At 39.9% G+C, this 11,999-nt stretch overlaps 1 protein-coding gene across 1 annotated transcript; it reads right to left on the bottom strand.

Annotated features, from left to right (window-relative positions):
• Positions 1-2,055: 2,055 nt before the first annotated feature.
• Positions 2,056-6,606, bottom strand: LOC128068404 (beta-defensin 109-like). Its single transcript, XM_052661554.1, has 2 exons — positions 6,516-6,606; positions 2,056-2,261 (listed from the first exon to the last, which is right to left on the bottom strand). The coding sequence occupies exons 1-2, from the start codon at positions 6,604-6,606 to the stop codon at positions 2,056-2,058; spliced, it is 297 nt and encodes a 98-aa protein (XP_052517514.1).
• Between the last annotated feature and the right edge of the window lie 5,393 nt (positions 6,607-11,999).

Below are 11,999 nucleotides of genomic sequence, written 5' to 3'. Positions count from 1 at the left end.
AGCATAGTATTTCCTCAATCACCGTGATTGTCTAAAGACTCTATGCCAAAAGCTTAAGGAGACCCGCAGCCTCTCCCCCTATTTTTACTTCATTGAGGAGCCTCCACGCTGTTTCACATGGTGACTGGATCATTTTACATTCCACCGACAGTGCACAGATGTCCTGTTTTTTCCGCATCCTTGCTGATACTTGTTAGCTCTTGTCTCCTTGATGCTAGCCATTTTAAGATGTATGCGGTAATATTTCACTATGGTTTTTGTTTGCATTTCGTGATAATTAGTGATGTTGAGACCCTTTTCATGTACCTGTTGGTCATTTGTATGGTTTTTGGGGGAAAATTTCTGTTCAGTTCCTATGTCCATTTTTAAAAAATTGAGTTGTTTGGTTTCTGTTTTTGAGTTGTGTGAGTTCCCTATGTATCTATATATATTAACGCATATCTGAAATATAGTTTGCAAATATTTTCTCTCATTCTGTAGATTGCCTTTCCATTTTTTTAGATTGTTTCTTTTGCAGTGCAGAGCTTTTAGTTTGATGTATCAAGTCTCACTTGTTAATTTTTGCTTGGTGCTTTTGGTGTCATATCCCCAAAAATCTTGTTGCCAAGGCAAATGTGAAGGAGTTTTCCCCTGTTTTCTTTTAGGAGTTTTATGATATAGGGTCTTATGTTTAAGTCTTTAATTTATTTCAGGTTTATTTTTTTATGTGTAGTATAAGATAGGGGTATGATTTCAGTGTGTTCCATGTGATTACCCAATTTTTTCAACACCATTTGTTGGAGAGATTGTCATTTCTCCACTGATATTCTTATTTCCCATGTCAAACGTTAGTTGATTTCACAAATACTGCATTATAGGATGAGAGAAGGGGAGTCTTCGCTTACCAAACCACACTTCCTTAATCATCAAAGTTCTCCACATAACTGAAAACTGACTCCTTCTAAGAACAACTTTGAGGTATGTGGTTGAACTCAAGTCCTAAGGGCATTCAAGAAAGGAAAGTGAGACCTTATGACTCTAGGGAGGAAGATGAAGTTCTAGTCAGAACTTGTGACACATCCGAAGTCTATTTAAAAGGGATATTGACAGCATACCCTGAGAGAGGCTCCTATGTTTTCTACAGTAAAATGTTTAGGTTCTAGAAAAGCAAATTATTTGTATAGAGGAGTAAAATAATTGAGAATCTCTATATGATCACAATATTTCCTCATTGCAGTAGGACATAAATATCTTTTTGGGGAGGGGTTGTTAATTGAGATTTTATGTGTTAGTATACTTATTTCTGTTGGTCTTCAACTTTTCGTTTCCTCCTTTCTGGTTTCATCTCTTTCTAGTTATCGGTCATGAAGTTACAATCCGATGTTATCACCCCAAATTATTTTCTCTTGCCTCGTTCCAGTTTTCTCCCATTTTCTTATTTATATCTCCTCCGCTCCCAGACAGTTTCTAGATTTCCTCTATATTTGGCTTTTGAATTTCCTTTGAACTCTCTGTGTGTCCATTTAGTTATATTGCATATATAATGATATCTTCATTTTTGCAACCTGTTGGTTTTTTATCTTTCTAAGATAATTTTTTTTGAAAATTTGTTATGTAAATAGCCTTTACTTTTTCTTCTTATGCTTTGTTTGGAGTATTATTGCTTTACCATGTTGTGTTTCTGTGGTACAATGACGTGAATCAGCTATATGTATACATACATCCCCTCCTTCTTGGACCTCCCTCCTCCCCCGCCCACCCCCATCCTGCCCACCTAGGTTATCGCAGAGCACCCAGTTGAGCTTCCTGTGCTTTATAATAACTTTCCACTGGCTGTTTTACACACTGTTGTGTATGTATGTCAATCTCAATCTTTGCTATTTTCAAAGAGGATTTTTTTGGATTGAAATGAGTTCCAAAGAAGCAGTATTCGGGTTGATTTGAAATTGATATATAGTTATTTATTTTTATTGACAAGAGATGATAGAAGTTGATAATAAAGCCAGCAGTGTTTAATGTGTATATTCTAAAATTTTTAGACACAAGCATGTTTCATTTTTGATGCTTTTCCAAGTTTCATTTTATCTTAGGCTTAACGTGGTCTACATAGTCTGAATAGATAGCGGGCGTTGGAACGGGCATGAGAATCCACCATGCGCGACAGCATTTCCACCTTCTCTTGCAGTAGGCGATTATATCCTCTGTCGTTCTGCAGGTGTCTCTTCGGCAAACGCCTTCCAGATTGAGACAGTGGTTTTGCGCAGAACCCATACCACTTCTTACTGCAGAAGGAGAGGCATTAAAATCATTAGCCCATGAATATAAACCTGTAAATCTAGGTGTGAGATTAGGTGAGATCTAGCATGAGCATTTCTACATGCAGGAAAGAAACTGGACAAAGTGTCCATCCAATTGCATCACATTCACTGTCTCCTTTTTACCCAAGAGCCAAAATACTGACAAACTCCCCTCCTTTCCTTATATCTTTAAGCTTCAAAAATAACTTCGGTAAATGTTGAAGTGAAACAACAAAGGGATGGACAAAATGTATGTTCTAAATACACAATGTCATTATTGTACTCCTTTATATGGATCTTCAACCAGTATTTGTCGAGTGTCTTCTATTCACTAGGCATTTTTCTTTGTACTAGCAATAGAACAGTGAAAATGGCACAAATGTTTCTTATTCTCACAGCAACTTATATTCAATGAGGAAAAGTTTACCATAGAAAAATAGAATGATGAGATAATTTCACAAAGTGTTAAGTGGTTAGAATACAATAATAAGCCAGATATAGTCTGGAGGATGGAGTTGATAAAATGGACCAAGAAAGGCTTTCTCAGGATATAGCATTTGAACTGAGATGTGGATGATGAAAATGAAACAGACAAGTAGTTATCCACATGAGGGTAGGATAGGTGTATAGACAGCAAGGTCCTTTGCTTAGTTTATTTGAAGAACAGAAAGACCTATGTGGATGGAACATATTGGGAAAAAATAAGTTTGATAAGAAATGAAATGACCTTGATTAAACGGGATCAAGATAATTCTGGGGTTGTAGGTCGTAGGAAGCTTGCAGACTCATATAGTTAACATTGCAGTTTTCTTCCGTCAGCTTATGCTTCCATCTCTGTGCTTATGCTTCTTTTAAAATGTTTGGTATTTTCACCTCCTATTTCCTCCAGTCCATTTAGATAAGGGATGGGGGAGGTTTCAGGAAAAACACCTCTGTGGATACTCAGATGTGCCGTGTGCTAAGTCACTTCAGTTGTGTCCGATTCTTTGTGACTCTACGGGAGGGCCAGGCTCCTCTCTCCGTGGGATTCTTCAGGCAAGAATACTGGAGTGGGTTGCCATTCCCTTTTCCAGGGGATCTTCCTGACCCAGGGATCAAACCCGTGTTTCTTACATCTCCTGCACTGGCCGGCAGATTCTTCACCACTAGCACCACCTGGGAAGCCCACTCAGATGTGGTACCGGTTCATTCTAAACTAGTAGAAAGCCTCTCAATCTCTTCATGTTTCAATCAGCTCTGAAAGTAGAATTTATTTTTTTCTTTCCAAGGTAGATATGATCTACCTAACTCAAGGGACAAAGAAATTTTCATCATGGAGTGTATCAGAGGAGATTTAAATTTCTGGACATGCTAAATGATCCTTTCAATCATATCTTTTCGGGGCTGGTGCACTGGGATAACCTAGAGGGATAGTATGGGGAGGGAGGTGGGAGGGGGGTTCAGGAGTGGGAACTTATGTACACCCATGGCGGATTCATGTTGATGTATGGCAAAACCAATACAGTATTGTAAAGTAAAAAAAAAAAAAGTAAAGGGTATTAGAAAGCTGAAAATTGGTCATTGTGTCCAGACCATTATTTCCTCCTGGTGATTTATACAGTAGAAAAGTTAATTTACTAAGTAGCTTTGTAGCAGCAGAGCTAAATAAATCCACCTAGATGGATTTATCCACCTAGATGGAAAATCCACCTAGAGCCGGAGTTAGGAAACGGACAGTTAGTAGCTTCACTTGGACTCACCTGTGTCTTGAGAATTTTCATAGTGTCAAGATTTTACCAGTCAAGAAATAGTGCACGGTCCATTTAATATTGGATGGAGTCTATTAAATAAGATAGTTTTTATTATCATCATGTTAATTGTTTTATGCTTGCCTGTCAAAGCCATTCCTAGCTAAGAATGATGTCAGTATTTTCTGCTTAAAATTTGGTGGTGATGTTCCTGTTTACTGTAACAGAATTACATAGACAATATTCCCACTTGATCAAGTAACTTAAATATGTATTTGAAGGGGAGAATGGAAAAGAAAATCAACATTAACATCTGATAAACATTATTTTTTAAGTAGGAAGGGTGTTGCCTTAACCAAGTTAAAGCTTGTCTGCACAAAAAATTCCAGATAATGTTTCATAGTAAAATACTAGCCTCAATCCCATGAAAATCATAAAGAAGAGAAGAATGTCCAGTCAATACTATATGAATATAGTTCTGAAATTTTTGAGCCATGCCATAAGTCATAGAAGGAAAGTCAATGATTACTTGAACCCTTCCTTCAATATATCCCCAACTGCCATGGGAACTATATAAGTTACATTTTGACAGAATCTGCAGGGGTGCCAGAAATCACAGGGTACCATCGATGCATCAGAAACTGAGAAATAACTGAAAGACACAAACCAAACACGATCAGGTTGCAAGAAAGATTTAAACTCTGGCTGAGATTATGGGTTCAGTGCTTCAAGTGACTGCTATTGTAGAAATAAACGGACCCTGAAGAATATCTTTGAAATATTTCTATTCTTGAAAATGATAGGTTGATTTCCTAAAATAATTCCTTCTTCAAGGAAAGAAGTCTGTGAATTGAAACTTGAGCAGTGGGCCCTCAGTATTGGTCAACTGGGTAGGTGGAGGGTTTCCTGGAAGGTCAATGCTGTGATCACCAGTCCAAACACGGGGACTGACTCTTGGGTTTTGCACATTGCTGTTTGGTTAGGACTGGAACCCGGGAACTGAGGTAAAGAAGAGGAGAGGTTTACAGCGGTAGCTTTGGATGGCTGCAGAAACACATTCTCAGTTGAGACCGTAAGAACATGGCAAGCTGAGTAGAAGCAACAAATTTATTATGAAAGAAGACCAGGAAGGTAAGATACTGTGAGTACAAGTTAATGGAGAAATAACGTATTTGGACCTTTACAGACTAACGGTATGGGAATCACCCATATGAGAAAATAAATATATTCTTGGCTTGACAAAGAAAGCAAGCTGAGTAATTTATGTGTGCATCCTTAGTCACTCAGTTGTGTCTGACTCTGCGACCCCATGGCCTGTAGCCGGCCAGGCACCTGTCCATGGGATTCTCCAGACAAGAACACTGGAGTGGGCTGTCATGCCCTCCTCCAGGGGATCTTCCCAACCCAGGGATCAAACCTAGGTCTCCCACATTGCAGGTGGATTCTTTACGATCTGAGCCATCCAGGAATTTATAGATCATATTTTTAAGAGCCCCTCAGTGATCTGGGTTCTCAAAGAAAGCTAATTAGCTAAAACTCCAAAGGTGTAAGGACCTACCACAAGGGAGTGGAAGTGAGGCCACAGAGATAGCAGCATGGGTGGTTTGTCTTACAGTCTTTCGGGCACCTCTCAAAGGTCTTACATTTATTCTTTGCCCTAAGGATTTAAGGTCACAGAGTCTCACATTTCATGTGACTGTCTGCATTTCCCAGCCCAATCATTTTCTTCCCACGTTGCACATGCATTAGTATTCCAAACTCTGTTATCCTCCTAATTGCCTCCAGATTTATGTTGAGGTACCTACTCTGTGCAATGCTACGTAACATAAGAAGCCCTTCCTAAAATGTGGACCAGCATTTGATCTTCTCAGTAACCTCTTACTGGGGACTCTAATTCTCTTTCTGAAACCCTCTCCTGGGTCTGTGCTATTTGCATAGCGTGGCCCAGTGGCCAGTTTAAATGAGACAGGTCTGGGTTATGCCTTAGTTCTGATACAGTGGTAAGTGCTCCTTTCACTTTGCAAAGATATCTAGTTCAGATTTTAGAAATGTTCATCCTACTTCTGTAATCATGGCTACACCTCTCCCATAATGAGAGCTGTGCTCATTATTATGCTGGTTTGTCAGTTCCTTCAGGAGGCAAACCTACAGGACAGAGCTCCCCAGGACGCACCCTCTGCACTGAATCCTGTCGCTAGGTCTCTGTCCGTCTGTTTCTGACCTACTGAATAGATATAATGATAGATGCTGATGGAATCCAATCCTTTCCGATCTACCTGCCTACCAGTGGGTCACTGTGCCTCACCCAGACATCCCAAGCTACAAAGTAAGGATAAAGCCGAATGTGACACCATCCAGCATTTGGCTAACAGCAACTGAATGATCTCTCTACCATCCTCCCCTGTTGTCATCCTGTTAGGTTTATGAATCTATAAGACTGATTCCAGAGTCTTGTCTGACCTTCCCAACAGCTTTCTGAACTGTGGGCCCAGGTAATCAGCCGCCACCTTACCTGGGGATAAGAGGGTCAAGAAGCAGAGCGCGGAGAGCAGCAGGTGGAGCCTGGCGGGGGAGCAGCAGCGGGAGGGGAGGAGCGTCCGCATGGCTTCAGCTGGGGTCGCTGGACGGGCAGGTCCGTGGCCTTTTATAGTGTCCCCTGGGCCTGCGGTTTTTCCGTGGTTAGTAGAGCCTATCCAAAAGAGAGTTACCTCAGTCTTTCACAGGAAATCTCCAGGGAAAAAAGTACACGGTGTGGTGGAAACTCAACGGATGAGAAAGCAGAAGCTGATGCCATGGGTTTCCCAGATTCAGGATATCCGAGCTGTCTGCTGTGTTCCCTTGTGGAGAGACCCTCCCAGCAGGGGACTGATGACCTGAGCAGTCAGCGGATGAAGACGCAGTCAGTTCCTCTTTATGTTACATGGAAAATAGAAATTGAGTTCTGTTTCACATTTATAATGTCTAGAATTGAAAGTGCACATTTTGCCTTTAAAATTGCTGTTTTAGTTGCTCTACAGTCTTTTTAAAATTTTATTTATTTGTTTTTGGCTGTGCTGAGTCTTTGTTTCTGTGCGGGCTTTTCTCTACTTTTGGCAAGCAGGGGCTACTCTCTAGTTGCAATGCGCAGGCTTCTCATTGCAGTAGCTTCTCTAATTTTGGAGGTGCACAGGCTCTAGTGTGCTCAGGCTTCAGCAACTGCAGCAAATGGACTCAGCAGTTTTGGCTCCCAGGCTCTAGAGCACAGGCTCAATAATTGTGGTGCACCGGCTTAGTTGCTGTGCAGCATATGGGATCTTCCTAGATCAGGGATTGAACCCATGTCTCCTGCATTGGAAGGCAGATTCTTTACCAGTGAGCCAGCAGGGAAGCCCACTCTACCGTCTTAATGTATTTTTCACCTATTTGATGTACCAATTGTCAGTGAGAAAATGTTGTCTGCATTACCTTTGGTCCATTTATTGTAAAGTAACTAGACCCAGAGAACCCGATGGACAGGGTAGCCTGGCGGGCTACAGTCCACAGGGTTGCAAAGAGCTGGGCATGACTGAAGAGACTTAGCAGGCAACTGACCTGCTACCTAGAGTTCTAGGATGATACAGCAATAGTATCAGTAACAGCAGCAGGAGAAACAGTGGTGGCAGCAGGTCTATCAGTCAGGATCCGCCCAATTAGAACAGAGTGGTGCTTTGGTTTACAGAAGGGACTTACATCAGGATTTGTTCCGAGAGAACGCCGAGGGAACCCAGAAGCAACTGCAGGCAGTGGATATCACCCCTCAGTGAGACAACAAAATGGAAGAAGCCAGGAGCCAGGGGAGGACGCCTGTGGTCCTCAGGCCTCGGAGGAGGGGGCACCCCACCCAGCCGTGCCGGTGCCTCTGCAGACCTGAGGGGAGACCTTTCAGAGTCAGTCCTCAAGTCTATGAAAGGGGGCATCGACTAGCTGTTGCAGACACTTGTTTGAGGACATTGTGAGATGGGTTGTGTAGCACCATGAGAATGTGGACCCAGGAGGGCACTGTTGCTCCTGGATGCAAGCCACTGTTGCTATAGCAACAGTGACAGGAACAAAAGTGAGGAAGTCCATCCCCGTTCTCCAAGCTCCAGCTCTTCCTGGAGAGTCCATCCTTGAAGCAAATCGGCAAAGGAGTCTGGGAAATGCAATCTGCACCTTCCTGGGCCCCAAGTTACTGGGAAGCATGGTGTCAAAGAGGGCAACTGGAACAAAGAGACTCTGGGGAAGTGATGCCACAGTATATGCAATGTTAGAAAGTTCGAGCAGTCAGAGTTTTTTTTCAACATGCAGATGTTTCAAGTGATTATGTTGTGAACTCATTCTGCATTTCTTAGAGTTTAAATCACCTAGGGAAGCAGTGTTCCAGAGTGAAATACAGTAAGGGATATTGAACTGGGGATGATTCATTCTGGCAATGGGATCTGATGATAATTGGGCCAGAAGGTGGTTAGACCCTGAAATAGACTTAGAAGAAAAAACAAGAGAGAAGCAATATGTAAGAATGAAAAATGCTATCAGTTATGCTGGAGTATCTAAGACTCACTTTCCTATCCTGCCTGTCCATGAATTAAAGGCTCACCATTCTGAAGGATAGTTATGGGAGTGGGTGGGTGCCTCATACCTATTTAGGGGTTTTCTAGGGAGGCTATAACATGCTCTTGAGGCAAGATATTTACCCTCTCTGGTTTCTGGTTCTTATCATTGTGTCAAAGCCTGTAGCAGAGTTTTTCAACCTCAGCACTGTTGAGATTTGGGGTCAGATGATTTTTTGTCTTGAAGGTCATTTCTGCCATTGTAAGATGCCTAGTAGCATCCTTGGCTGGTAGCATCTTGGCTACTATTAATAGATGCTGGTAGCATCTTTCTGATTGTCACAACTGAAGGTATCTCTAGTCACTGGCAACTACGTGCTGGGCAGAAAAGCATCTCCAGGTGAGAGGTCTGGTTTATAGTATCTAAATCCTCAGGCAGGGTTGCTTTTCTTCTACTTTTGGACCACTCCTTAGGGCAAAGGTTTGGCTGTAGGGTTATCAGATGGCAGCTGACTTTGAATGAACCCAGGTAAAAGTTGGGGTTATATGAACTCATCAGGAGCAGAGCCAGACAGGGTTTTTTCCATCACTCAGTATCAGGTCCCACCGTTTTATAATTCAGACAGTAAGGGATGATGATGAAGCCTTCTCTGCATGACTGGAACTCCTCCAGATTTTTACCTGTCCCCATGGTGGTGCCAGGTCTCAAAGGTACAGCAAAGTTCTGGGGGTGGAAGCCGTGGTTACTCAGGAAGGCCGTGTTCTGGGTGGAGGAATATAGCAGGTACTTCCTGACATTAAAGCCCAAGGAAAAGAAGCCACAAGCTATTAGAAGTCAAAGGGAGCTATAAAAGCTGAAGACAGGAACAGAACTGACATTTGTGTTGTCTTTTAAGTCAGATATATTGAGATGTGTCTTACACAATAGAATTTTATTCATTAAAATTTAGCTCATTTCTACAAGTTTTTAAACGTGCATATAGCTGTATAACCACCACCACAATCAATACCTAGACCAGTTCTATCACCTACAAAATCCCCGTCATATTCTTCCGTGTCCATTGTCTCCTGTTCCCAGCCCCTGATGACATCTTTCTGTCCCTATAGTCTGTTTTGTCTTCTTTTTTATCTGTTTCTGCTTAAGCGAGGTTTGGTAGTTTGTTTTTTTCAAAGAATTCACCCGTTTTCATCGATCTTGTTGGATTTATGTACGTAAAGCTATGCCTAATAATGTCTGGTTGTTCACCTTATATCTGTAGGATCTAATGTGTTTTCCTTCATGGCTGGCATTGGTAATCTGTGTGCTCTATCTCAGATCAGAATGGTAAGACATAAATTTTATTCATCTTTTCAAAGAACCAGCTTTTGATTTCATTTCTATTTTCTATTGGTTTTATGTTTAATTTCTTTTATTATTTACATTAATCTCCTCCTTTATTTATTTTAGATTTAATATGCTCTTCTTTGACTATATAAGCATTTGGATAATATAAATTTATTTCAAAATGCTGCTGTAGCTTTATTCCCCACATTTTGTTATATCATATTTTTATTTTTACTCAAGTCGAATGCTTATTCATTTTTATCTAGAAGTTGTTTGATTTTCAAATATATGGGAACTTTCCAAGTACTGAATATTGATTTCTGGTTTAATTCTAGTAAGGTTATTGAGCATATTTTGTATGATCTAGATAATTTTGTGTTTATCAAGACTATTTTGTGGCCCAGAATACAGTTTATGTCTCTCAATGCACACTTAGAGTGTTTATTCTACTATTGTTGTGGGAAAGTTTTAAACAATATTAATTAGATTAAACTGCTTGTTAGTATTACCCAGGACTTTTATATACTTACTGAATTTTTGTCCTCATATTTTAGTTGTTACTGAAAAAGAAATGATTTTTTTATTGAGATATAATTGATATACAATATTATATTCATTTTGGGTGTACATACGCATATATTTTGAAGTGATCACCACCATACGTCTAATTAACATCCATCAAAAAGCATGGTGAGCAAGCTCCGGGAGATAGTGAAAGACGGGGAAGCTTGGTGTACTGCAGTCCATGGGGTCACAAATAGCTGGACATGACTTAGGCACGGAACAACAGCAAAGCATGGTTACAAATTTTTTCCTTGTAATGAGAACTTTAAGATTGAGTCTCTTAGCAACTTTCAACTGTTGAACATCACCCAGAACGAATTTCTGAGTCAAGGCAGAATGCCTGGCAGGACAAGTGTGCAATACTTGTGGTTTGATTAACTATATCCACCATGCTGTGCGCTGGATCCCTAGGATTTGTTTTATAATGAAGCTTTGTACGTTTTGGCCATTTTACCCTTTTTACCCACCTCCAACACCCTCACTCCAATGACCACCAATCTGTTCGCTGTATCTATGAGTTCATTGTTTTATGGTTTGTTTTTTTCTTTTGGGTTCCATGTATAAATGAGATCATACAATATTTAACTTATTTCGCATAGCATAATTCCATCAAGGTCCATTCATGTTGTCACAACATACAGGACTTCCTTCTTTTTATAGCTTAATAACATTTCATTATATATTAATATATATCACATTTTCCTTATTCGTTCATCTCTCAGTGGACACTTAAGTTTTCCATATCTTGATTATTGTGAATAATGCTGCAATGAACATTGGAGTACAGATATCTTTTTGAGTTAGTGTTTCTGTTTCCTTCAAAAAAAAAAAAAAAAAACCCAGAAGAAAATTTGTTGCATCATATGGTAGTTTTGTTTTTTAAATAGCCTCTGTTTTCATTAGGGTGAAATGATCTTAAATATAAAAAATCCTAAAGACTCCATAAATGACTGTTAGAACTAATAAATGAATTAAAGTTTCAGGATACAAAATCAACATACAAAACTTAGTTGCATTTCTATATGCTAAAAATGAGCTATCTGAAAAATTAAGAAAAATTTTATTTGTGATAGCATCAAAAACAATAAAATACTTAGGAACAAATTTAGCCAAAGAATTGAACCATCTATACACTGAAAATATAAGACAATAATAAAGGAAATTGAAGAAGGCAGAAATAAATGAAAAGTTGTCCCCGAATGGAATATTGTTTGGTCATAAAAAAATAAGAAGGAAATTCATGGATGAACTTTGAGAATGTATGCTAACTGAAGTAAGTCAGAGAAAGACAAATACCATATGATCTCATTTATATGTGGAATTTTAAAAAATCTAAACTCATAGAAACCACAAATATAGTGATGGTTGTTGGGGGTGGGCTGAATGGCTGAGGGTGGTCAAAGTGTACAAGCTTCCAGTTATAAGGTAACTAGGTTCTGGAGAGCTAACAGACAGCCTGCTGGACGGAGGTAACAACGTTGTAGTGTATAATTGAAAATTGATAAGGGAGTAGATCTTAAAAGTTTGCATCACATATGCAAAAAAATTCTAACTACATGTT

Source organism: Budorcas taxicolor, chromosome 24, assembly GCF_023091745.1.
Source record: "Budorcas taxicolor isolate Tak-1 chromosome 24, Takin1.1, whole genome shotgun sequence".
Taxonomy (NCBI): domain Eukaryota; kingdom Metazoa; phylum Chordata; class Mammalia; order Artiodactyla; family Bovidae; genus Budorcas; species Budorcas taxicolor.
Note: the sequence above shows the minus strand (reverse complement) of the source record. Positions and strands in the feature narration are given on the sequence as shown.

Excerpts from the sequence above, each read along its gene's own strand:
- LOC128068404 (XM_052661554.1), bottom strand. The coding sequence starts at position 6,606 with ATGCGGACGCTCCTCCCCTCCCGCTGCTGCTCCCCCGCCAGGCTCCAC. Across the intron at positions 2,262-6,515 it reads CTTGACCCTCTTATCCCCAG|TAAGAAGTGGTATGGGTTCT; the intron begins GTAAGGTGGCGG and ends CTCCTTCTGCAG.